The sequence below is a fragment of the Myotis daubentonii genome, chromosome 16, assembly GCF_963259705.1.
Source record: "Myotis daubentonii chromosome 16, mMyoDau2.1, whole genome shotgun sequence".
NCBI classification, from domain to species: domain Eukaryota; kingdom Metazoa; phylum Chordata; class Mammalia; order Chiroptera; family Vespertilionidae; genus Myotis; species Myotis daubentonii.
Genome location: NC_081855.1, coordinates 4,153,759 through 4,181,758, shown reverse-complemented (window position 1 = coordinate 4,181,758; position 28,000 = coordinate 4,153,759). Strand labels below are relative to the sequence as shown.

The 28,000-nt window shown below is 43.7% G+C and overlaps 1 protein-coding gene across 9 annotated transcripts in view; it reads right to left on the bottom strand.

Annotated features, from left to right (window-relative positions):
* Positions 1–814: 814 nt before the first annotated feature.
* The window catches only part of PRPSAP2 (phosphoribosyl pyrophosphate synthetase associated protein 2), a 62,734-nt gene continuing 35,548 nt past the window's right edge, over positions 815–28,000 (bottom strand). For 8 of the 9 annotated variants that reach the window (XM_059668420.1, XM_059668417.1, XM_059668413.1 and 5 more), the window contains 4 exons: positions 19,343–19,491; positions 10,348–10,418; positions 8,093–8,239; positions 815–1,552 (listed from right to left, as the gene is read on the bottom strand). In XM_059668420.1, coding sequence (XP_059524403.1) covers positions 1,394–1,552; positions 8,093–8,239; positions 10,348–10,418; positions 19,343–19,491 — 526 coding nt within the window. In that variant the 3' untranslated portion in view covers positions 815–1,393. The other variant, XM_059668418.1, reaches the window with a different exon arrangement.

Sequence of the window (28,000 nt, the reverse complement as noted above, 5' to 3'; positions counted from 1 at the left end):
TTAGACTTCGGCTGCTGAAAGCAGGTATCTGGGTTTGTTTGGCTTCTATAACTGAAACACTGTTGCAACTCCAGCTCTGAGGCCTGGCTGGCTGAAAGCACGTTTCTGGGATTTGTTTAGCTTCTATAATTGCAACATTGTTTCTTAGACTGCAGCGGCAGGCAGGGAACCTTGGTGTCCTCCATCACTGGAGCAAGCAAGCCTCCTGTTCGCTTCAGCTGCCTGGCTGCCGGCCGCCATCTTGGTTGGCAGTTAATTTGCATATCCTGCTGATTAGCCAATGGGAAGGGTAGCAAAGTTACGGTTAATTACCATGTTTCTCTATTATTAGATAGGATAGATTCTACTATAGACAGGCAGAAAGCAAAGGTTTAAGGTTTTTTAGAAGAGAAAGTCTTAATTTTTACTCCATGAATTGGGTGGGACTTAGAGGGAGAACACACTGGCATAGCTAAGGGGAGCTCAGCAATCCAGCCTGATGAACTCTAAGGCCCAAGTTTCGAGTTCTAAACTGTTACACGCTTGGCACTGACAAGAATCACATCCCCTGCCCTGCAACCCCCTCCAGCATCTCATCCCCAAGGGCATGCAGTGCCACATTCTGTTTGGAGAATGGCTCTGCTGTCAAACAAGGAGCAAGGTCCCTCCCCACCCACCCACCAGCCTGGGGATGATTCCCTCTCCTGCCAGTCAAATGACTACATCTAGGAACGTGCAGGGTTCGGTGCATCCCTATGAGGCTACCGTGTCATCCCACAAGTTGCAGCAGAGAAAACTTAATCAATGTGGCGAACATCTCAACATCCACAACATGTATATTCAGCTTTCATTTTATTTTAGTTATAAAACAATTGCCAAAACATAAAGGGTAAAAAATCACACACAAACACAGTAAGTTTTTATTCCTTCTTTTGTTGCAGAAAATAAATAATGGTCACATATTCCTTATGCTTATCTATAAAAGCATTTCTAAAAATGTTATTCCTGGACTCAACAGCATAGGTTTTTTGGCTTTTCAATTGCAGGTATCATACAGTAAGTAGACCATTTTATTTTATTAAATTTTTTAAGCACTTGGGCTGTAACAATTTTGGAAAAAGGCTGTTTGTGGGCTTAAAAATCTTCTTCCAAGTTATATTTTATATAGTTAAACTAAAAACAAGGTCTTAACTTATTTTATTTAAGAGGATACAGTTTTTCTTTTATAAAAATTGCCCAAAATACTCACAAACAACCACATCGACAAAAAAAGTTGGTCTATCTTCATAGTAATTAACAAGAAAGGAACAAAACACAAATGGCCCCTGGGAAATACATCAAGTCCGGCCTGATATCTCACAGCACATTCTCGCGTTCCAGTTTGCCCCTGGGAGTCATAAGGAAAGACAGCTCTTCAGTCATCTAAGCCTATGTTCCTGAAAAGGTAGGACATGGACTCCCCGTTGTGAATCCGGCGGATGGCTTCGGAAAGGATCATGCTGATGTCCACAGTTTTGATTTTGGGGCACTGGAGCTTCTGGATTTCGTGTGGAATTGTATTGGTAACCACCACCTTGGAAGCAAGAGAAAAAAACCAAGAGCAGCATAAAACCAAGTAGCTTCCTGGTGCAACCTGGAAATCTGATCTAGTCTCAAATCTCTGAAGAGGACAGCGGGTCTACCATACCTTCATCAACAATTCAGTCCATGTTTCTTAGCCTAAGATCTGCTAGGCTTAGACCCACTAGTACAGCTACAGGCAAAAAGATAATAAAGTGTTCACAAGGGCGCGGAGAAACTGGAGCCCCTACATCACTGTAGGGATGGAAAAGGGTCCAGCTGCGTTGGAAAACAGTCTGGCAGGTCTTTAAGAGTTTAAACATAGAGTCACCATATGTCCCAGCAATTCTACTCCTAGGTATAAACCTAAGAGAAATGAAAATACACATTTATACAAAAGCTTGTGCACAAATATCCTACCAGCATTATTCACAATATTCAGAAAAGTGCAACAACACAAATTCCCATGAATGAAGAGGTAAAAATGTGTTTTTTCCATACAATTCAGCAAAAAACAATGAAGTAACCGACACACATGCTACAACATAGATGATACCACGCTGAGTGAAAGGAGCGAGACAGAAAGTACGTATAACATTGCACGACTGCATTGGTGTATAAGGTCAGGATTAGGGAAATCTATAGACACAAAGGAGAGTAAGTGCAGCAGCTGCCTGGGGCTGGGTGGATGGAGATGAAATGGAAGGTGACTGCTAATGCATATGAGGTTTCCTTCTAGGCGCAGGGAAATGTTCTAAAATTGATGATGGTGATGTACAATTCTGTGAATGTACTAAAAACACTGAATCATATATATTTTAAGTGGGTGAAATGTATACTATGTGAATTACATCTCAATAAAGCTGTTATTTTAAAAAGTTAAGATTTTATAAAAATGAAAAAAAGAGAAAACAAGCACTTTTCAATAGCTACAAGTGGAAAAAAAACTTAAAAAACACGTGATGGGAATAATTTTTATTACTTATACATTCCCTACTTCAAAAATAAGGCTCAAGACAGTTCACACTGCCCTAGCTGGTGTGGCTCTGTGGATAGAACGTCGTCCTGCGGACCAAAGGGTCCCAGGTTCAATTCTGGTCAAGGGCACGTACCTTGGTTACAGGCTCCGATCTGGCCCAGGCCCTGGTCGGGGCGCGTGAAGGAAGCAACCAATCGATGTGTTTCTCTCACATCGATGTTTCTCTCTGCCTTTCCCTCTCTCTACCACTCTCCCTAAAAGTCAATGGAAAAATATCCTTGGGTGAGAATTCATACACACGCGCGCACGCGCGACAATTTACACTATAGAAGCACATACAGACCCAACCGGTGTTGCTCAGTGGATCAGCACTGACCTATGAACCAAGAGGTCATGGTTGGATTCCTGAGTCAGGGAATTTAGGTCAGGGAACGTGCCCAGGTTGCAGGCTTGATCCCCAGTGGGGGGCATGGGAGGCATGGGAGGCATGCAGGAGGCAGCTGATCAATAATTTTCTCTCAACACTGGTGTTTCTTTCTCTTTCCCTCTCCTTTCCTCTCTAAAATCAATGAAAATATATTTTAAAAAATAAAGGAACCAAGATGACAGTGTAGGTAAACAGCGGTACTCACTGCCTCCCACAACCACATCGAAATTACAACTAAAATACAGAACAATCACCATTCAGAATTGCCTGAAATCTTGCGGAATGGAAGTGCTACAACTAGAGAAGGAAAGAAGAAGGCACATTGAGACTGGTAGGAGGGGGCAGAGGCGCGGACCCGCTGAACTTCCATGGTCCCGCCTCTTCCAAGCTCCAACACCGGGGGACTCAGACACATGTGGAAAGGAACTGGACTGACATCGGGTCAGAAACTTGGGGACTGCTTTCTTCCAGACAGGGGTGCTTGCAGGGGTCACCCCCACCACCCCACCCCCACCCCGTCACAGAGCTGACTGGCGGCCATATCTGAGTCTCCATGAGCCTGCAGCACACTGTTTGCTCCACCTGATGACTTCCTGAGACCCTGCCCCATCCAATTTGCAGCCCCACCCAAGCTGTTTGCAGCAGCTTTTCCATATGAATGGCCTGTCCTGGCTCAGGTTTCCGACTGCTAAAAACAAGCTATAGCTGGTGTCGGCATGCCCCAAACCTATCAATAAAAGGCCCAAGACCTGGCACTAGCACCAGCCTGCCTTGCTTCCCAGCTGGGCCTTGCCTGGGCACCTCAAAGCCCAATACAAATAGCAAATAGCAGCCAGGTGGCCCCAGACAGTGGCTGACTTTGCACCTCTGTGGAGGCCCCAGAGCCAGTGCACCTGGTGGACAGCTCAGACCATAGCAGATTACAACTCTACACACCCACAAGCAACACTCTCAAGGGGCAGACTCAGTGAGCACCAAAGCCCCACTTGAAGCAAGTCCTGCTCCAAAGGGTTGTCTCCTGCATAGCAGCTCATCCACTGTAGTTGCAGCTCGTCCTCACAGCCAATTGGCCTGGAGTTCAATCCCTCCCAGTGATGCCAACAGCAACCAAAGCTCAACTACAACAAGACTGTGCACACAGCCCATACAGGGGCGCACCTAGAGTGCCCAGCTGAGGTGACTGGGGAGGCTGAGCCACTGGGCCCTATAGGACACCTACAACATAAGGCCACTCTACCAATCCCAGGAGATAAAGCAGCTCTACCTAATACACAGAAATAAACACAGGGAAGCAGCCAAAATGTGGAGACAAAGAAATGTGTCACAAATGAAAAAAATGGAAGCAAGCAAACTACTCAATACAGAGTTCAAAACCACAGTTATAAGGTTACTCAAGGATCTTTATGAGACTTTCAAGGATCTTAGTGAGAATGTTAAAGACATGAAAAAGGACCAGTCAGAAATTAAGCATACACTAACTGAAATAAAGAATCATTTACAGGGATTCAACAGTAGAGCAGAGGATTCCAAGAATCAAATCAACAATTTGAAATATGAGGAAGCAAAAAACATCCAACCAGAAGAGCAAAAAGAAAAAAGAATCCAAAAATATGAAGACAGTGTAAGGAGACTCTGGGGCAACTTCAAGTGTACCAACACTAATATTATGGGGGTCCAGAAGGAGAAGAGAGAGCAAGATATTGAAAACCTATTTGAGAGAAAACTTCCCCTACCAGGAGAAATACTTACATGTCCAGGAAGTAGAGAGAGTCCCAAACAAGAGAAACCCAAAGAGGCCCACACCAAGACACATCATAATTAAAATGCAAAGGGCTAAAGACAAAGTAAGAATCTTAAAAGCAACAAGAGAAAAGCTGTTACCTACAAGGGAGCGCCGATATGACTGTCAGCTGATTCCTCAACAGAAACTTTGCAGGCCTAAGGGAGTAGCAAGAAATATTCAAAGTGATGAATAGCAAGGACCTACAACCAGGATTACTCTACCCAGCAAAGCTCTCATTTAGACTGAAGGTCAGATAAAGAGCTTCCCAGACAAGAAAAAGCTAAAGGAGTTCATCACCACCAAACCAGTATTACATGAAATGTTGAAAGGTATTCTTTAAGAAAAGGAAGAGGAAGAAGAAAGAAGAAAGAAAAAGAAGAAGAGATAAAAAATATGAATAAAAAATGGCAACACATGCATATCTATCAAAAACTGAATCTAAAAATCATGCCCTAGCAGGTTTGGCTCAGTGCACAGAGCATCAGCTTGCAGACTGAAGTTCAGGTGCTGGGTTTGATTCTAGTCAGGGCACATACCTTGGTTTCAGGTTCTCTGGCCCTGGTCCAGGTTCATGCAGGAGGCAACCAATCGATGTTTCTCACATAGATGTTTTTTTCTGTCTCTCCTTCTCCCTTCCACTCTCTCTAAAAAATCAATATAAAAATATCCTCGGGTGAGGATTAACTAAATAAATAAATAAATAAAAGCTTAAAAAAATCAAAATAAATGAACAAGAAATCTAGTGAACAAAATAAACTGGTAAATAAAATAGAATCAGAGGCATGGAAACATGGAACAGACTGATGAATCTCAGAGAGAAGGGGATGGGGACACGGGAAGAGATTAACCAAAGATCTTACCTATGGACACAGACAGTAGGATGGTGAAGGCCTGGGGTGGGACAGGGACCAGGTGGAGAGGGGCAATGGGGGAAAAGGGAGATATCTGTAATACTCTCAACAATAAATATCCTTAAACATAAATTAATTAAATTTTTAAAAAAGAAGCAAATACAGAAGGAGATGCTACAACAGAGCTGGACAGTCAGACATATGCATTGCCAGCACTGGGGACATGAAAACCTAGCCTTAACTAATTAATGACTAATCATTTGGCACTTGATCTTCCTGGTAACTAAACAAAAATGGAAACATAAAAGGTTATATAAGTCTCATTATAAGTTTCAAAGGAGGGAAATACCTCCCCACTGGTATCACAGAATTGACTGCACCACTCACACAGAATGAAGGCGCAGGGGCCGGGCTGGCAAAGCGCAGCCTGGAGTGCGCTGTGGTGACCTTGTGGGCTGTTTTTCTCAATAAATTAACCACCCTCAGTGAAAAATGAATTTTCCAACTTTATTCTAACCATTTTTTAAAATAACAGATTTACTGAGATATAATTCCCATACCATACAATTCACCTGCTGTTTTCTAAGGTGGACAATAATTTTATTTTGTGCATGCAAATCAAGTACTGCCAACTTTTCCATCAATTTCCTCTCAAACACTGGAAATCATGATGCTGTTCTCTGGGGACAGCCCGATTCATCGCCATAAAGTGTGCCGTTCAGTGGTTTGGAACATTCAGAGCTGTGTCAGCATCTCCCCAGAAAGCAGCCCTGTGACCTGAGCTGCACTCCTAGTGACCCTCCCCCCACCCCAGCAACCACGAATGTACTATGTGTAGGTGCCTATCTGGGCATTTAATTTAACTACTTTCAATTTCAAAGAAGAAATAAAAACACTTCAAAGCACGACTTATCAACTCCAAGCACTATCCACTGGCTCCTGCTTGGAAATAAGGGAAATTAGCTTTCTTCCACTTCTCCCAGCTCCCACCTAACGTGTTGATCCTGCCATTACTGTTCAAAACTGTACACACTACAGAGCAGCTATGTTCTGTGTGTAAGTGTGAATGAGACCCTTTGCTTCCTAACCAGCTCAGCCACTGGTGCCTTGTCCCAAGGTGGTTCTGCACATCAGTGAGTGCTGTCAGGCGCAAAGGCACCCGGGGCGGCCCTCCACTCGCGCTCTGTCAGACTCGCCCGGCCTCGGCTGGCGCCTCGCTTCCTTGGAACCACCCTCTGCTCCAGGAAGCCGGGCTCCAGCAGCCCCTCTGCACCTTGCTCTGCTTTGCTATTTCTAACAAGCCCCCATGCAGCACCTGTGAGAGCCGGTCCTAGTGCCATGTGGACAGCCTGGGGTAGGGGGGACGACGATGCTGCCCTGGCCCAGAAGGCTTCTCACTTACTTAACATGTGAATTCCGTATTGCCAGTTTTGCCTCCTTGAATGCCTCTAATGTCATTCTCAGTTCTTCGTCCAGCTAAGCAAGGAGGCTGGGTTGATTAGAGACATGCAAGTCTGGCCTTTGGTCTGTACTAAGGCATCTTGAACCCATCAGACAACAAACAGAGAGGCTCAGGAGATCTAATGTGAAGAGTAAAGATGTGAGACTTGGCCCTAGGAGGTTTGGCTCAGTGAATAGAACGTCGGCCTGCGGACTCAGGGGTTCTGGGTTCAATTCTAGTCAAGGGCACGTACTTCAGTTGCGGGCTCAATCCCTGGCTCTGGTCAGGGCCCATGCAGGAGGCAACCAATGGATGTCTCTCTCTCACATCATGTTTCTCCCTCTGTTGCTCCCTTCTCTTCCACTCCCTCTATAAATCAATGGGAAAATATCCTCTGGGGAAGATGAACAAAAACAAGTTTTGAGACTTGGAAAAGTAAAAGTTTAACTAATTTAAGATTCAATAGCCAGGAATCTACGGGGACAGCACTTTTACTATTTAAGAGAGAATAAAAATGTGATTTACATGCCAATCCCGTTTCCTGGTGAGCCTCTGGAATAAGGGAGGTGCATAAAGCAGGGCTAGTGCACTGGACAGCCTTCCTGCCGCCACACGGGAGCCAGAGGTGGCTGAGGAAGATCGCCTATGGCTTCCTCTCCTAATCTCACGTCACAGGCAGCTGCACTTGGGAGAGAGGCGGCTTTGGCATCAGGCAAACGAAGGTCTGAACCGAAATGGCTCAGCCTAGAAGCTGCCGGGCCTGCCGTCACCGGCTTTTCTGATGCTCAATGACTCCTCTCCAGGTGCTGCAGGGGCCTTGCGGCTGCGAGGAGCTCAGAGAGGGGCCGCACGCAGTGCCAGCACAGACTCCTGCTCCACTCCCGAGCTATCAGAACTGTTAACTACCACTATGGGCCAAGGACCGAGGCTACAGTGATGAAACACAAACATAACCTGGGTTTTTAATCCATGCTTAACTACAAAATAGCTCCTTCTTCACCACCCTCTGTAACTACAGCTCAGAAGGAGCCAGAATGGCAGGGCAGGTGTGCCCACACATGCTGGCTGTTACCTCGTCGATGGCAGATTCCTCAATCAGTCGGGGGGCATCGGAAGATAACAAGCCATGCGTCGCCATCACGAAGATCTTATACGCCCCTCTTTCCTTCAGGGTCTCTGCTGCAGCGAGAAAGCTGTCCACGTCATCGATAATGTCATCCTGTCAATTACAGATTGAGCACATGAGCACGCTGGTAACGATGGGTTTGGACAGCCTGGAAAAGAAAGGGTCTAATTTCTGGTAACAAGTTTGCTGTTCCGTGTTAACATGTGCAGCTGCACGCCGCACGCTCCCACTGCACTCCCTCCAGCCTTCAAAGCCACCCTGCAGGCCTGTCACTCACAGAGGCCTTGTCTCTGCCACCTCCATGCTCCCTGGGGCTTCCGGCTCTATATCCCCACGTCCAGAACTGTGCCCGCACCATGCAGCTGCTCCAAATACGTTTGCTGAATGTTTTTGTTTTTTAAATACACAGTAAAACGGCAAGACTGGGTGGTTCTTCCTTTTTCTTGCTACTTTTCCTTATTGTCCAAATTTTCTCCACTGTGCTTATGGGAAATACGTGTTTTTTACATATTTGTATAATGGGGGGAAAAACCCTAATTATAATTTTTAACGATGTACCCAGTTCAGTGGTGTCTAATATATGGACCAACAATGTCTAGGTGAAGGCCTCTGGCCTCGGCGTCTGGGACACGGCTCCGGAGACCTGCTAACTTCCTGGGTGATAGGACCACCTTTGTTCTCATGGGGTGATGCTGGGTGGCCCCTGGGTGGGGCTGGTCGCTGGAAAGAACATTCCATGACCGGAGGCCTGGGAGTGTCGCCCCTCCCCTATTCTCAGCCAGGGGAGAGGGGCTGGAAATGGAGCGAATGCCGGCCTTGCCTCCACGAGGAAGCTCCGAAATCCCAGGAGCAGGGGCTGCAGAGAGCTCCCAAGTCCAGGAACCAGGAGGGTGACACACCCAGCTCCACAGGGACAGAAGCCTCTGAGCTCGGGCCTCCCAGCCCTCAGCCTCTGTCGCTCTTCACCTGGCCGCTCCGTGTCCTCTGTCCTGTCCTTTAATAAAATGGTCAGTGAGCTCCCCTGGGCCTGCGAGCTGCCCCAGCAAGTTAACTCAACCAAGGAGGGGTCGTGGGAACCCCCGTTTGTAGCCAAATCGTACAGAAGTTGTGGGTAACCTGTTACTTGTGAACAGCAGCTGAAGGTGGGGGCAGCAGCCTCCTGGGGCTGGGCCCTTAGCCTGTGGGATCTGGCACTATTTCCGGGTAGACAGATTCTGAGCTAAACTGCAGCAGAGAATGACTCGATGTGGGGAAGCCTCACACTCCGGGGACCAGAAGGGAAGTGTTTTGTGAGCAGTAAAGAGACACAGAGGAGAAACAGGAAAAAAACCTGCGTCTTTCCTGTTATACCCAGGCTACCAGCTATTTCAGCCCATGAGGGTATCAAGCATTGTCCAAGATTGATTAAATATTCATGTATTTTATATACAGAGTGGGGCAAAAATAAGTTGATAGTTGTGTGTATGCGAAACAGAGTTTATTCTTGTATTAGTATTTATTAATAATTGTATTCTTTCCTCTATGAACAACTATAAACCTACTTTGCCCACCTTGTGTGTATGGATATATATACAACTCTTTTAAAATATATATGGACTAGAGGCCCGGTGCACAAAAATTTGTGCACTCGGGAGGGTTCCTCAGCCCGGCCTGGGCCCTCTCACAGTCTGCAAACAGCTGAGGAGGCGGGAGAGGCTCCCACCACCACTGCTGTACTGTCAGCCATCAGCCTGGCAGTGACCAGCTCTGGTGGGAAGAGAGCAGAGAGGCCAGGGAAAGCCCTGGGCGCTGAAGGGAACACGCCAGTGTTCTTGCTCCAAGCTGAGCAGTGAGTACCCATGTGCTCAGTTTATTAGTTAAACTATAATATAGGTATTATGTATTCTTCTGTGCACTGGCTTTTTGCAGTGAGAGAGGATGTGTGTCTTAAACAGTTATAATCAATTTTGTATCCTATTTTGATCACAAAACAATTTTTCATGTTATGATAAACAGCTATTTAGTTAACAAAGTAATTAGCAATTAATAAACTAATGGTAACAATTTTCTGTTTTGGGACCAACAGAAACATTTAGTGCAAGGCACCAACTCAAACAAATGAGACTTACCTGGACATACCACTAACCCCGCACAATTAACAAATAAGTTAACAAAGTAACAATGGTAAATAAAACAATTAATAATAAAAGAAGTTTACATACCACAATAATGGCGATCCTTCCTCCCACATCACCAACAACTGTGATTGGGGGCTTTTCTTTAGGAATCAGCACTGGTCAGAATAAAACACATGCACAGAAGTTTCTATATTAAAAAGCTAAAGCCTTTAAAAAGTCAGTGTCTCATTATAAAAAACCCCCAAAAACTAGAAATAGAGGGAACTTCCTCACTGATAAAGAGTAACCATGAAAAACTCAGCGCTAACTTCATATAGTTAGTCAAAGACTAAAAACTTTCCCCTAAGATCAAGAATAGGACAAGGATGCCCACTTTCCCCATTGCTAGTCAACACTAGACTGGCAGTGCTAGTTAGGGCAATTCTACAAAAAAAGAAAAAAAATCACCCAGATGGATAGGAAGTAGTAGCTATCTCTATATCTATTAGCAGATGACATGATCCTACAAATCTATATAACAAAAGCCTAAGTGACCATTACGGCGGAACGACTAGAACAACCAATCGCTATGAGGTGCACTGACCACCAGGGGGCAGGTGCTCAATGCAGGAGCTGCCCCCTGGTGGTCAGTGCGCTCCCACAGGGGGAGCACCACTCAGACAGAAGCCAGGCTAACGGCTGATGAGCGCAGCAGCGGTGGTGGGCAGTAAGGAGCAAGGGGTCCCAGACTGCGAGAGCCCCAGACTACAAGAGGGCGCAGGCCGGGCTGAGGGACCCCGCCCCACCCAGTTGACAAATTTCATGCACCAGGCCTCTAGTAGAAAATAAGAAAGAATCTACAAAAAAACTACTGAATACACAAATTCACTAAAGTTGTATGTAAGATACAAGATCAACACACAAAATTCAATTGTTTATACACACTAGTAATGAACAATCTGATGTGGAAATTAAAAAACCAACTCCATTTAAAAAGTGACAAAGAGAATAAAATACCGAGGAATGAATTGAACGAAGGAGGTGAAAGACTTGTACACTGAAAACTATAAAACACCGTTAAAAGAAATTAAAGAAAACACAAGGAAAGCAATCCATGTTTATAGGTCAGAACACTTAGGATTAAGACGGCAATGCTTCCCAAAGGGGTCTGGAGAGTGAATGCAACCCTATCGAACCCCAACTGCTGCTTCTGCAGAAATAAACTGAAAATAAAATTCATCTGGAAACATAAGACCCCCAAATAGCCAAAATCCTTTAAAAAATGGAAGAATAAAGGTAGAAGACTCACATTTTCCTATTTTTAAACCTATTACAAAACTTTATTATTTTATTTTTCAATTACAGTTGATATTAAGCTTTATTAATCAACAATGTAGGTAATGGCATAAAGACAGACATATAGATCAATGCAACAGAACTGAGTCTAGAAGTAAACCCAAACACCTATGGCCAATGGGTTTTCCCCCAACTTTATGAGATATAATTGGCATCTAACACTGTGTGAGTTTAAGGTGTACAACCTCATGTTTTGATACACATATACACTGAGTGGCCAGATTATTATGACCACCTGACGTTTGTAGGCAAATTAGCTATAATTTCACGCTGAAGTTGCTAAAGGGCCAGACCATTATAAATAGGGAAGCAGGCTGTTTACCACGACAGTAGAAATGACTTTTTTCTGAAGATATGGGTAAACAACTCGATTTTAACAGCCTTTGAACATGGGATGATTGCTGGTGCTCGGAGCCATGGAGCGAGTATCAGCAAAACAGCCAAAGGCCTGTTTGAACACCTTTGCTGTCTGCAGTTACCAAGCTAAAACGTCTCCAATTCGCACAGGAACACAAGGATTGGACAGTCGAGCATTGGAAAAAAGTCATGTGGTCTGATGAATCACGTTTCTAGTTGCATCATGCAGATGGCAGAGTGAGAATTTGGTGGAAACAGCATGAAAGCATGCACCCCACATGCATGAGTACAACCCTTCAAGCTGGTGGGGGCAGTGTTATGGTTTGGGGCATGTTTCCCTGGCATGATTTGGGCCCTTTAATTCGTGTGGAACAACGTCTGAATAGCACAACATACCTAAGTATCGTTGCTGATCAAGTTCATCCTATCATGTTGATGGCGTATCCCAACGGAGATGGCTTCTTCCAACAAGACAATGCGCCATGCCACGGTGCTCGTATTGTGCAGGAGTGGTTTCAAGAACATGAGGGAGACTTTACCTTGCTTAGGTGTCCCCCACAATCACCAGATCTCAATCCAATTGAGCATTTGTGGGACGAAGTTAAAAGAGCCATCAGGCAGCTGGTTCCACAACATCAAATCTCACAGAACTGGACAGTGCTATTCATCAGGCATGGTGTCAGATTCCTCAAATCACCTTTCAACATCTCGTGGAGTCAACGCCAAGAAGAATCACCGCAGTATTGAAGGCAAAAGGTGACCCAACGAAGTACTGATGGGGTGGTCATAATAATCTGGCCACTCGGTGTATATTACAAAATGATTCCCACAAAAATATTAGTCAACACATCCATCACCTCTCATGATTACAATTTGTGTGTGTGTGTTGTGAACACTTCAAATCTACTCTCTCAGCAACTTTTAAGTATATAATACAATACTATTAACAACTATAGTCACCATGACGTACATTAGATCTCCAGAACTTACACATTTTCTAACTGGAAGTTTGTACCCTCTGACCAACATTTCCTCCATTCCCCAGCCCTGGCCACTACCATTCTACTTTGTTTCCATGAGTTTGTTGTTGTGTGTGTTTTTAAGATTCCACATATAAGTGAGATCACACATTATTTGTCTTTCTCTGACTTATTTCACTTAGATAATACACTCAAGGTCCTTTCATGTGGTCACAAATGGCAGGATTTCCTTCTTTTTTATGGCTGAATAATATACACATTTTCTTTATCCATTCTTCCACCAATAGACACTTAGAACTGATTTTTCATAAGGGTGTCAGGAACATTCAGTGGGGAAAGAAAAGTCTTTTCAATAAATGGTGCTTGAAAAATTGAAGCTGGACTCCTATCTCACACCATACACAAAAATCAACGCAAAGGCCTAAAAATAAGAGCTAAAACTGTCAAATTCTAAGTAGAAAAGCTGGGAGTAAATCATCATGACCTTGAATTTGGCAATGGATTCTTAAGCTATGACATCAAAAGATAAGCAACAAATATAAAAATAAGTAAACTGGCCGAAACCGGTTTGGCTCAGTGGATAGAGCGTCGGCCTGCGGACTGAAAGGTCCCAGGTTCGATTCCGGTCAAGGGCATGTACCTGGGTTGCGGGCATGTCCCCAGTAGGAGAGGTGCAGGAGGCAGCTGATCGATGTTTCTCTCTCATCGATGTTTCTAACTCTCTATCTCTCTCCCTTCCTCTCTGTAAAAAATCAATAAAATAAAAAAAATATGTAAACTGAACTAAGTAAATTAAAGCCTTTTGTGCATCAAAGGACACAAGAAAGTAAAGACAACCTACAGAATGAGAGAAAATATTCGCATATCATGTCTGGTAAGAGTCTGCTGTCCAGAATATATAAAGAACCCTTCCTATATAATAAAGAACTAATAGGCGTATTAGACCAAACAGCAGAACAACCTTCCGCACAAAGCCGGGGCTGTGAGGGCCGAGCCTCTTGAGTGAATTTCATGCATTGGGCAAAGGATTTGAATAAACATTTCTCAAAAAAAAGATAAACAAATGGACAACAAACACATGGAAAGACACTCAACATCACTAGTCATTAGGGAAACGCCTATCAAAACTACAACGAAGTACCCTGTCAAGCCCACTTGCACTCTAGGTAACTGAGAGTAACCCTCAGGGAGAGCTCTGTTTATATAAAGCTCTGTGGTTCTCATTTCCCCTTCCTTTAACTTCCTTTCCCTTCTATAAATGCCCTCCATGTCAGCACACAGGCCGGAGTGCACCCGGCTTCCCATATCTGCATGCACTAGGTTGCAAATCTTCCCTTTTCCTGAATAAATCCTTTTTGATGAATTGATATTATTTTTCAGTTAACAATGACTATAATAACAAAATCAGAAAATAAGTGTTAATAAGGATATGGAGAAACTGGAACGTTTGCACATTGCTGGTAGGAATGTAAAATAGTACAGCTGCTATGAAAAACAGTTTGGTGATTCCTCAAAAAAATTAAACATACAATTATTATAGGAACCAGCAATTCTAATCCTAGGTATAGACCTTGGAGAAATGAAATTATATGTTTACAAGAAACCTGTACATGAATGCCCATAGCAGCATTATAGTCAAAGTTAGACACAGTCCAATATCCATCAATGAATGAATGGATAAGCAAACTGTGGCATATCCATACAATGGAATGTTACTCAGCCTTCAAAAGGTACATGCATCTTCGGATGAACTCTGAAGACATGCTAAGTGAAAGAAACCGAATGCAAAGGTCACACTGTATAATTCCACTTAGATGAAATGTCCAGAATAGGCACATTCACAGGGACAGAGGCAGAGTGAACTCCCTGGGGCACATGGGGTGTGATTACTTAATGCAGCGGTTCTCAACCTGTGGGTCGCGACCCCTTTGGCGGTCGAACGACCCTTTCACAGCGGTCGCCTAAGACCATCCTGCATATCAGATATTTACATGACGATTCATAACAGTAGCAACATTACAGTTATGAAGTAGCAACGAAAACAATTTTATGGTTGGGTCACAACATGAGGAACTGTATTTAAAGGGCCAGAAGGTTGAGAACCACTGACTTAGGGTAGGAATGTTCTTCTGGGTGATAAAAAGTTTGAAACTAGAAAGAAATGGCAACACTCTGAATGTACTAAATGCCAGTGAACTGTGTATTTCTCGATGGTTAATTATGTTAAGTGACTTCTACTCCAATTTTTACAAAAAGGTCAATGTCACTAAAGAAAAAAGTAGAAGGACTGCTTTAGATCAGTGCTTCTCAGTCTCATCACCACTGACACTCCGGGACAGATAACTGGCGCGGGAGCTGTCCTGAGTGCTGGAGGATGTCTTAGCAGCATCCCTGGCCTCTATTCACGGGATGCAAGTAGTGACCCCCTCAATCGTGACAATGGAAAAAATGTCTCCAGACATTTCTGTCTTCTAGGGACAAAATCCATACCACCCCCTCCCCCAGTTAAGAACCACTGCTCTAGATTAAAAGAGATTAAAGACAAGTGACAATGAAATGCAGTATGTGAACCTAGGTCGGTATGGGGAGAGAGGGGACAGAAATGTAAAGCTAAACAAAGCAAGATAAATTCCAAAACTAAAGTAATTTTTTTATATTTCCTTCCTTCCTTCCTTCTTTCTTTCCTCCCTCCCTCCCTCCCTTCCTTCCTTGAGAAAGCTAGAAACATCAATGAGAGAGAATCATTGATCTGCTGCCTCCTGCACGCCCCCTACTGGGGATCACACCTGCAACCCGGACATGTGCCCTGACCGGAATCAAACCCGGGACCTTTCAGTCCACAGGCCAAGGCTCTATCCACTGAGCCAAACCAGCCAGGGCTTTTTTTTACATTTTCAGCACTCTTTTTCTCAGGGATTTGACCCCAATACTGGTGAAAGAGTATAATGGTATATAACCCTTTAGAAAGTGATTCATCAATCTCACATGGAACTAGAGGCCCAGTGCGCAAATTCGTGCACTGGTGGGGTCCCTCAGCCTGGCCTGCACCCTCTTGCAATCTGGGACCCGGCAGCCCAACATCCCCCAAGGGATATAGTGCGTGAAGCAGCAGGCAGCCAGTCACTTTGGCTTTTAGATAGATAGATAGATAATAGATAGGTAGATGGATAAGCCAAAGTATGAAAAAAGGTTATTTCTGCTACATAAGTTAACTGCAATATTATATTGGCAAAGACCAGGAGAAAACATACATACCCAGTTATACCCACTTCAGCAGTCTAAGCCACACCCATAAGATTGACCTACGAACCAGGAGGCCAAAGTTATATTCCTGGTGGGCACATGCTGGGTTGTGAGCTCAATAAGCCACATTACAAAAGCACAAAGAAGCAGGTGAAATTAATTTCCGCCATATATTTTATTTAATCCAATGTATCGAAAGTATCATTTTAACTTGCAATCAATAAAAAATTGATGAATGGGATCTTTCATGTTATGGCTTTCACATCAAGAGTGGGTGTCCTTCATACTCCCAGATACCCCACCTCCTACTCACCCCGTTACAATGGTCACAGCCCAGCACCGCCTGCAAGATCAAAGCCCTCCCACCATGAACTTGCCTTAGCTTCATGGTCTCCCAAATCCGGCCAGCCTATTTCTTGCCTCTCTTCCAGGCAATTTACCCCAATATGGGTGCAGGCCTGGACTAAGAAGACACCCACCCCTCAACTACTGCCTCCAGCCTGAGAGCCTGCACAGCTGTTTATAATATAAGTATATTAAATGGCATCCAAAATCCTCACCAGTCTGCTCCAGCAGAGTCCTGCTACCGTTTCCCTCTCTCCTCCCTCTAAGGGCCTTTGGTAAGGAGAGTGCTGTACTTCCTGGCCACACCCTGACCAGACACAAACCAGCCCTTGTCTCCAGAGCCTGCCCTCCTGCCCCCCCAGGCTGTCCTGGCACCCCGACTTAACCCATGCTTCAACACCTTCTAGCCCCACCTCAGCGAACTAAGGCCCACAGGCCCAGCTGCAATCTCAGCTCCTTCATGGCTATTCCAGTCCACTCTTTCCTCCTCTAAGTTTTCTCTACAGATAAATGGGCAAACTCCTAGACAAAGCAAGGACCTGAAGGGGTCCAAAATACTCCCCAGTGGCATACAAAGTGTTTTGAGCAGAAGGATCTAAATTTCTAAATCTCTTACCTGCCTAAAAGCAGAACCTCCAAAAGAACTCATTGGTCATACCTCCTTTCCAGGAACAACCAGGCAGACTGACTCAACACCACACCCAGACAGACTCTGTCTCCAACCAACCACCTCTCCCTGATCTTTCCAAAAGGTCATTTGTTTTCCCGCTGTGTCCTCATCTTCTTGCCCTATTAAAATGGTATATACCACTGATAAGCCCCAAATTCTAACCTCCTCCTAAAATCTGTCTTTCCTCTAAAAGTTAATTTTACTTCAATAAACATTTATTGATTGCTAACTATATGCCAGGCAATGTGTTATTTGTGAGGAATTCACCATTAAATTCAAAATTATCTTTCCTTCTTAAAATTTTCAGTCTAGTGGGGACATGCAAACACTGTTTTAAAAAAGATGAGGGCCCTGACCGGTTTGGCTCAGTGGATAGAGCGTCGGCCTGCGGACTGAAGGGTCCCAGGTTCGATTCCGGTCGGGGGCATGTACCTTGGTTTCGGGCACATCCCCAGTGGGGGATGTGCGAGAGGCAGCTGATCGATGTTTCTCTCTCATCGATGTTTCTGACTCTCTGTCCCTCTCCCTTCCTCTCTGTTAAAAATCAATAAAATATATATTAAAAAAAATAAATAAATAAAAAAGATGAGGTAAGTAAAACTGAGAGAGGTTAAGGAACTCCCGAAGTCACCTAGCTCACTAGGGCCGGGGCAGGATTTGAACCCAGGATCTCAGGGCCACATTCCTAGCCACAGCAGCTCCACTCCGGTGAGCCCCATTAGTGACAGAAACCCAGATTCTGAATCGCCACATGTCCTGAGTATGTTCACAAGTTTGAGAATTCTTCATGATTTTAAGCAATAATATTCTCACTGACTTGTCACCAGTGTGATAGGAAATAAATCTGTTATTTTATTAAAATAAATATGATTAACCTTATAAAAAAAACTGTTTGAAAAAATATTTCTGTTCAGTGTGATAAAGGCTGTAACAGTAACAAGACTACATCCTTGACCGAAGTGTGGTCCGGCACCTATAAGCCCTTTCTCCACCTGGACTAACCCTGGGGCTTTGTCCTCAGGCCGCACAGCTGAGTTTCAGCAAGAATTCCAGAACTCATGGGCCCCCCAGGCCTTCCTTCAGCAGGAATTCTGTTGGGTCAGGTTAGCAAGAATTCCCCTACCCTTGATGCCGCCCTCCTCTCAGTAATTTCCCATCCACTGACCCTATCCCACCCTGCGTCTTGGCTATCAACCCCCACTGCCCTTGCTGTAGTCAGAGGTAAGCCCCATTCTACAGCAAGATGTCTTCTCCCACAATGCAACATTTCCTAAATAAAATCTGTTTTTACCACCTTAAAAATAAATCCGTCTTTTCTCTTACTAAGACAGATTCAGGCCCCTAAGTACTGAATGTAAAGAGGGTAGAAGAAAAGTTTTCCTTCTTCAACAGACTGAAAGGCAGTATTTTTTTTTTAAATATATTTCATTGATTTTTTGCAGAGAGGAAGGGAGAGGGATAGAGAGCTAGAAACATTGAAGAGAGAGAAACATCAATCAGCTGCCTCCTGCACGCCCCCCACTGGGGATGTGCTCACAACCAAGGTACATGCCCTTGACCAGAATCGAACCCGGGACCCTTGAGTCCGCAGGCCAATGCTCTATCCACTGAGCCAAACCGGTCAGGGCAAAAGGCAGTATTTTTTAAAAAAAGATGTTATTAAAGCATGAGGTACATTTCTTAAAAATAAAAACCAATTCACACATCAATCTTACCACCATCATAATGATTTCCATCCTTCATAGTTCTTCCTGGTCTTTGCACAAAGATGGGTATACACTCTTGTATTCTGCCTTATTCACATACATCCCATAGATTCTCTCTTATCTCCACATGGTCTTAATTATCTCAAAGAGCTGTATAATCAGCCTGGGCTGTTGTGCTCAGTGGTTAGTGTCAACCCGCACAGGGAAGGGTTGTGGGCTCAATCCCTGGCCCTGGTCTGGTTACATGCAGAAGGCAACCAATTGATGTGTCCCTCTCGCATCGATGTTTCTCTCTGTCTCTCTCCCCACCTCCCTCCCTCCCTTCCACTCTCTAAAAATGAATGGAAAAAATATTCCCGGGTGAGGATTAATAACAACAACAAAACAACAAGTCAACCAGCCTTAAAACCAAAGAGGAAAGCAAAAAGGGGCAACACACTTACTGGGGATCTCCAGGCTGGGGTGGATGGCAGCCACACTCCTGACCATGGGCGGGGAATGCCGTCCATCCACCAGGTCGGACTCGGCGTCCTGAGCTTCTCCGTGAATCACCGCGATGCCCAGCCGCAGACGCTCAGCAAAAGACTGTGCCCTGAGGCAGAGCATGAGACAATTAAAAAACATCTCAGCACCCGTCTTCTGTTAACATCAATGGAAGAAACATTAAAAGACCATAAATAACATGTAGTTTCCCAAAGAATTAATGAAAAACAAGAGAATAAAATAATCACAGAGTCTTAGACTCCAGGACAAACACGTCCCTCTGGCAATGGGCACCAATGAGTGCAGAGCGGGGCGCTGGTCTGCATTCAGCCCACTGAGTGAACTGCATAAGGTAAGTAACTTCCTCTAAACCTGTTTCCTCCCTTGTAGCTGCTAATTCTCTATAGTGAGTACAAACCACATGAAACAAACTGCATTAGAAACTCAAAGTACTGCCCAGTCGGCATGACTCAGCGTCGACCTATGAGCCAGGAGGTCACAGTTCGATTCCCAGTCAGGATACATGCCTGGGTTGTGGGCTCAATCCCCAGTCGGGGGCGTGCAGGAGGCAGCTGATCAATGACTCTCTCTCGTCATTGATGTTTCTATCTCTCTCCCTCTCCTTTCCTCTCTGAAATCAATAAAAATATATATTGTTTTAAAAAACTCAAAGTATTAAGCATCAATTTTTAAGTTTTATTAAGTGTAATTGATATACAATTAACTGTACATATTTAAACTATATAATTTCATAAACTCTGATGCATGTAGATATCCATATAAACATCAGCGTAACCAAGACAATGAAAGTATTTATCCTGACAAACGTTTCCTATGCCCTTCTGTAATTTCTCCTTCCAGCACCAGCCACCAGTGATCCGCTTTCTGTCACCGCAGATTTCAGACGTGGAATCAGAGCACGTAGTCCTCTTGTGTCTCACTTCACCCACTCAGCAGAACGCTTTGGAGGTCCATTCGCGATACAGTGTGCGTCAGCAGGCCATCCCGTACACTGCTGAGTAACAGTTCATTGTATAGGTCTCCACAGTTTGTCCGTTTACTTGTTGATGGACTTTGAGTTGTTTCCAGTTTTGAGCTATTACAAAACTGCTGTGAACATTCATGTATAAATCTTTGTATGGACTCATGCTTTCTTTTCTCTTGGGTAAATACCTAATGGTAGGCATATATTTAACCCTTAAAAAAAAAACAGCCCTGGCCAGTGTTGCTCAGTGGTCACCTCATAGGCCCATGCACTGAAGAGTCTTGGGTCAAGGGCATGCACCTTGCCCACAGCAGGCAACCAGTGAATGTGTCTCTCTCTGTGTGTCTTTCTCTCTCCCTCCCTCCCCCTCCCCCTCTTCCTCTCTCTCTGAAAAGCAATGGCAAAAATACCCTCAGGTGAGGATTAACAAAAACAAAAAAGGACCAAAGTGGTTATACCATCTTTCATTCCCATGAGGGTTCCCATTCCTCCCCATTCTCGCCAGCACTTGGTGTGGTCAGTCATTTTAAAATTATCCAGTCTAATGGCCTGTAGTGGTACTTCATTGTGGTTTCAATTTGGATTTCCCTCAAGACAAATGGTGTTGACCATTTTTTCATGTGCTTATTTGCCGTCCATGTATATTCTTTGGTAAAGGGTCTGTTTATCTTTTGCCAGTTTCTTAATATGTCCTGAATATAGGTCCCTTATCAGATATATGCTTTACAGATATTTTCTTCCAATCTGGGCCTTCTCCTGTCATTCTCCAAATGTCTTCTGGAGAGCAATTCTTAGTTTTGACAACACCGAATTTAACAACTTTTTCTTATGAATTGTGCTATTGGTGTCATATTTATGAAATCTTTGCCTAAGCCAAGATCACAAAGATTTTCTTCTATGTTTTTCTCTAGAACTTTTACAGTTTTTATTTTTTTATTTTTTTTACCTTTTGCCTAGCTTTTCTTTTTTTTTTTTCTTAAAGTATTACAAAGAGTATTACATATGTCTCCCCCCCCCCCTTGACAATCCCCTGGCCTTCCCTACCCCCCAATGTCTTATGTCCACTGGTTATGCTTATATGCATGCATACAAGTCCTTCGGTTGATCTCTTACCCCCCCCCTCCCCCTCTTTACAGTTAGATTTTACATTTAGGTTTATGATTCATTTTTAGTTAATTTCTGTAAGTTATATGAGGTATCACTCGAGTCATTTTATTTTACACATCAACATCCAATTATCCCATCACCCATTTGTTCAAGACTTTTCTTTCTCCACTAACTTGCCTTTGCACGTCTGTTGAAAACAGTATGATAGACACATATGGGTCTATTTTACGCCTCCCGATTTTGTTCTCCGGGTCTGTATTTCTATTTTTATTCCAATAGCTCATACTCATGACTGCTTTAGCTTTTATGAGTCTTAACTTCAGATAGTGTTAGATCTTCAACTTTGTTCTCTTTCAGGTGTTTTGCCTATTTTAGGTTCTTTACATTTCCATATGAATTTCAGAATCAGCCTGTCAATTGCTACAAAAAAGCCTGCTGAAATTTTGATTGGGGGGGAGGGGGTCTCAATTCTATATTCTCAATTTGAGGAGAAATGACATCTTAACAATATTGAGTCTTTTGACCCATGAACACAGCATCTTCCTCCACTCATTTAGGTCTTTAATTTTTCTCAGTAATGTCCTGCATTTTTCAGTGTACAAGTCTTGAACATCTTAGGTTTACCTGTTCCACTTAATTTGATGCAATTTCCAACCGTTCATTGCTAGTATATAGAAATTCAATTGATTTTTGTTTATTGACCTTATAATCTGCAAACTTGCTAAACCGATTTATTAGTCCTAATTGCACTTTTGTAGGTTTCCTCATATTTTTCTACATAAATAATCATGCTACCTGCAAATTAGGACTGTTTTACTTCTTCCTTTCCATACTGGATCTCTCTCTCTTTTTTTAAGTTCAGCACTATCCAGAATCTCCAGCACAGTGCCAAACAGAAGTAGGGAGAAGACATATCATCTCATTCCTGATCTCAGGGGAAAGCTTTCAGTCTCTCACCATTAAGTGTGATGTTAGCTGTGGGTTTGTTTGTTTGTTTTTTAATATATTTTTATTGATTTCAGAGAGAAGGGAGAGGGAGAGAGAGAGAAACATCAGTGATGAAAAGAATCATTGACCAGCTGCCTCCTACACACCCCCTACTGGGGATTAGCCTGCAACCCAGGCACGTGCCCTTGACTGGAATCAAACCCAGGACCCTTCAGTCTGCAGGCCGATGCTCTATTCATCAGTCAAACTGGCTAGGGCTCCACTGAATTTCAGAGAGGGAGAGGAAGAGAAACATCGATACAAGAGAGACACATCAACTGGTTGCTTCCTGCATGTGGCTCCTGTCGGGGCCTGGGATCAAAACTACAACCCACATACATGCCCTTTCCCGGAAATCGAACCTGCCACCCTTTGGTTCGAGGGCGGATGCTCTACAGGAGCATACCCACCAGGGCAAGCTATGGGTTTTTCATAGATGGCCCTTATCAGATGAGGAAGTCCCCTTTTATTCTTAGTTTGCATAAAGATTTTACCAGAAATAGAAAGTAATTCTGTCAAATGCTCTTTGAGTCTACTCAGATAATCATGTAGTCATATAAGAAATAGCATTTGCATAACTTTAAATTCATCCTTTTAAAAAATTCAAGTAATTTTTAAAGAAATTCTCAGAGAGAAAAAGCAGTCAGACAAATACAAGGCAGAATCTTCACTAGCTCTTGCCTATCCTTATCTCATGGAGACTGGCTGGCACCACAGAGACTAGTTCCTCCTTCCTGTTCAAGACTGGCTTTGCATCAGGACCTTAGTCACCCTCTAAGGAAGTCTTTTCCATACAGGTCTGCCAATTCCTAGGGCAGGGGTGGGCAACCCCTGGCACGTGTGCCAAACATGGCATGCCAGTAACTTTTGCTGGCACTCGAAACCCTTTCTTATAATCTTCCATTTACAATTTTTTTCTTAATATCGACTTTTTTATTTTTCAGATAAATTCAGTGTAGCTGCAGCTTAGATAAATAATTTTACATAACAAGTTATCTTAAAGACCATAGACATGGATTGACGAGAGAGGGGAAGAGCAATTTCTATGCCTCTGCCTTAACTCTCCCTGCCTTCCTAGGTCCGACCAGTGTTTTGGTTTCATCCACATACGCTTGTGAATCTTTGTTCTCAGTGATGAATTTTGTTAAGTCTCGTAACAGGAGTAGCCTGATGTATGAAAGTAGTAGCTCGTGCATATCTCTGAAGGTCACGAAATATAAACCTGATGTAAAATCTCTGTCATCAGTGATGCAGCAGCAAAAGTCCCACTGATAATATCAAATGGAGTCATAAAGTTTTCTGTCGGACTATCAGTACATGTATACATTAAAAAAATAAATGTATTTTTCATCATCATATATACTGTGTTTTTGTCGCTTGAATGAATTTTATTATTTCTTCAAGGTTCTTCACATACATACACCTTAAGAGATATCACGTAGGCGTAACATGTTCTCAAAAAATTAGGGTTGGCACGCAAAAGAATTTTGAGTCAGAGACTTTGCTGGTTTTGGCACGCACTCACAAAAAGGTTGCCCACCCCTGTCCTAGGGTAATGCTGTTTAGGCACTACTGACCTCTACTTAAGGCTACACTGTTAACTCTTGAACAGGTTTAAACTGTGGATCCATTTATACGTGGATTTTTTTCAATAAACACTCTATTTTTCTCTTCCTTATGCTATTCTTAATAACATTATTTTCTCTAGCTTATTTTATTTCAAGAATACAGTATATAATACATATAACATACAAAATATGTTAATCGACTGTTTATATTATCGATAAGCCTTCTGGTCAATAGCAGGCTACTAGTAGTTAAGTTTTGGGGGAATCTAAAGTTATACGCAGATTTTCAACTGTGCAGATGGTCAGCGTCCCTAACCTCCGTACTGCTCAAGAACCAACTGTACTGTCATGATAAATAAAATCATTCTGTGCACACTGAAATTAGTTCTGGATACTTTGCATAACTTAGTCATGGAACTTAAATCCCACCTGATACCAAAAGAATCAAGATAATCCCTCTGGGTCACAATGGCTTATACACGAACAGTCACAGAAATTCCAAAGCAACTCGACCGTGCTACTGGTAGCACAATGATTCAGGTTAGTTTTCATCATGGGTTAGAGCAGGGGTGGGCAAACTTTTTGACTCGAGGGCCACAATGGGTTTTTAAACTGGACCGGAGGGCCGGAACAAAAGCATGGATGGAGTGTTTGTGTGAACTAATATAAATTCAAAGTAAACATCATTACATAAAAGGGTACGGTCTTTTTTTTTTTTTTTTTTTTTTAGTTTTATTCATTTCAAACGGGCCGGATCCAGCCCGCGGGCCATAGTTTGCCCATGGCTGGGTTAGAACATAACACAGGAACTCATATTTTTTTTCTACTCACTCAGTTATTCTAAGAAAACAACTCCAAACAACTCATTAAAGCAAGTTTTGTTTCTTTTTTAAAAAAATATTTTTACTGATTTCAGAGAAGGGAGAGGGATAGAGAGAGAAACATCAATGATGAAAAAGAATCATTGATCGGCTGCCTCCTGCACACCCTACACTGGGGATCGAGCCTGCAACCCAGGCATGTGCCCTGCCAGGAATTGAACCATGACCTCCTGGTTCATAGGTCTATGCTCAACCACTGAGACAGGCCGACCAGGCAAGTTTTGTTTCTTATTAAAGTAACATTATACTCAGATGACCCCTCTTATTCAAAACAACTGCTCATTGTCAAAGAACTCTAAAACTCAAGTTCTTCAGAATTCTAAGGGCACTAACAACCACCATTCTACATAGTGGTATTTTAATTTGTAAAATCCTTCCATATGCTCCTTGATGCTTATTACAACTCTGTGAGAGAAGGCAAGCAGTGCAGGTGCTACCCTCATTTTGCTGATGAGGAAACTGAGGATTGGAGAGACTGCGTGACTGTGGTTCTTACGGTTCTCACAAAGACTGGCTAAGCCCCAAGTGGAGCCCATGTCCACTGACTCCTTGTTTAACTACGCTCCTGCTGCTGTAGTGTCCTTTAAATTAGCTACAGCAGTTTTCTAAGGTTAGGCGCTAAATGAAAAACTTGGAAGAAGCTAGAAACAGCCAGATAAAAAATGGCATATTACTAAGCCAGAAAGCACCATCTCAAACTCTAACTCTGGATGAATGTGCAAATCAGGACTTTAGAATGAAAGAAAATCACTACTACATAGTATGGGAGACACAGCCAGCCACGAAGTTGACTTTACTATGTTAGATGCAACTAACCACAAAGGTCTCACAATGCCTTCAATGAGGAGAGCACACTCCCAAGTCCTATATGTATGAAGAGAAGACCCAGTAAATGGGCAAATCAATTCCACTGATATTTGGCCAAGACTCAAATCCTGTCATCACTGGTGTGGAAAACACTGCAAGAAGTCATTCATCGTGCCACTCCCTTCCAGTGAACAACATACAGCTGAATCACCCTGGATACCTTTCTTCATCTCCTTAGGTGTGCTTCCCCATCTATGAGATAAATGCTCACCTCCTCGCAGAGATCAAATGAGATAATATAGATGTCTTAGTCAGATCCAGCTACTACAACAGAACACAGACTGGGTGGCTTAAACATCAGACACTTATTTCGAAGCACTAGAGGCTAGAAGTCAAGATCAAGGCATCAGCAGATCGGAGTCCTCCTGGCTGGCAGATGGCCATCTTCTCATACCCTCAGAAGGCAGAGAACAGAGAGCCAGAGCAAGCTCTCTCCCTCTCTTCTCGTAGGGCACTAATCCCATCCAGAGGGCGCCACCCTTGTGGCCTAATGATTCCCCAAGGCCTCACCTCCTAAATACCACCACACTAGGTAAGATTAGGATTTCAACATTTGAACTCTGTGGGGGAGGGAAACATTCAGTCCACAATAGTAAATAAAAGATATGACATAAGCTCCCTGAGGGCGTCTTTTGTGGTTTTGACTTGGATTTCTAATGGTTAATGATATTGAGCATGTGGTACTGGCACACAGACAATAGAATAGAACTGAGGGTCCAGATAAATGCCATAAACACCTAGGCTGACATCACTTAGTGCACTATGTTCTCAAGAAACATCTGGATGGATAAGTGACAAACATCCCTGTCATTCTAATAAATGCCAAATGAGTGTAGCAAAAGGCTACTTCAACGAAAAACACTCTACCACTCATCGCTTAATCTCATTAACACATGATGTTAGATGCAAATGAGAATTATAGAAATTACCAAAAGCCTACCCAGATAGGTGAGTCAAAGTTCATCACATTCTTCTGATATTTAGTGGGGAAAATTTATCAAAACACATTGCTGCGGAGAAACCAAGATGGTGGCATAGATAGGTAAACACCGGAAATTGCTGCCTCCCACAGCAAATTCAAAAATACAACTAAAAGACAAAACGGACATCATCCAGAACCACAGGAAGGCTGGCTGAGTGAAAATTTTACAGCTAGAAGGAAAGAGAAAAGCACACTGAGAGAGGAGGTGCAGAAGTGGAAGTACAGAGACGCACGCTGCAGGGGCTGGCGACTTAGGACACGGCTGTCTTTTTGAATCGGGAGGGAGTCACAAGCCCCCGACTGCTCTGTACTCCAGTTCCGGGTGAGTCTCTGGGGACCCAGACTCATACAGGGAGAGACTGGATTGTCTGGCAGCGGGCAGAACGCGGAACTCCAGGGCGGCTTTCTCTCGGGGGGGGGGGGGGGGGGTGGGGGGGGACAGGGCTGAGGATCAGCCATAGCTGCTTGCTCCGTCCTGTTGATTCCCTGAGACCCCGCCCCACCCAGGCTGCAGCAGAGGCTTTTGCATATGAATGCCCTGATCCTCTGCAATCTGAAAATTACCTAACAAACTGCAGCTGGGCCAGACAGACCCAGAACTTCCAAGAGAAGGCCCAAGGCCCCACCGCAGCTTGCATTGCTTCACAGCTGGACCTCATCTGGGCACCTCCAAACCCCAAAAAAGGAAGGGGAATCTGCAGATCTCTTCGTAGCTCCTGCTGGGTAGCCTCAGGCAGAGGCTAAATTAGCACCTCTTTAGATCCAAGAGCCAGTGTACCCAGTGGTCAGAGTGGGACCATCCAATTACAACTCCTTTGATCCATAAGGGACACACTCAGGGGGCAGACTCAATGAGCACCAAAGCCCCACTGAAGCAATTCTTGCCTCATAAGGGTGTCTTCAGCACAGACGTTCTCCCACCATAGACACAGCTGACTCTCATAGCCAATTGGCCTGAAGGTCAATTCCTCCCAGTGATACCTACAACAATCAAGGCTTAACTACAACAAGACTGCACAAAGCCCACAAAGGGGTGCACCAAGAGTGTCCACCTCAGGTAACTGGGGAGGCTGAGCCACTGGGCCCTAGAGGACACCTAGCACACAAAGCCACTCTACCAACACAGGGAAGCAGCCAAAATGCAGAGACAAAGAAACAGGTCACAAATGACAGAAATTGAGGAAAGCAAATGACTAGATATAGAGTTCAAAACCACACTTTTTTCAAGAACTTTCTAGAAA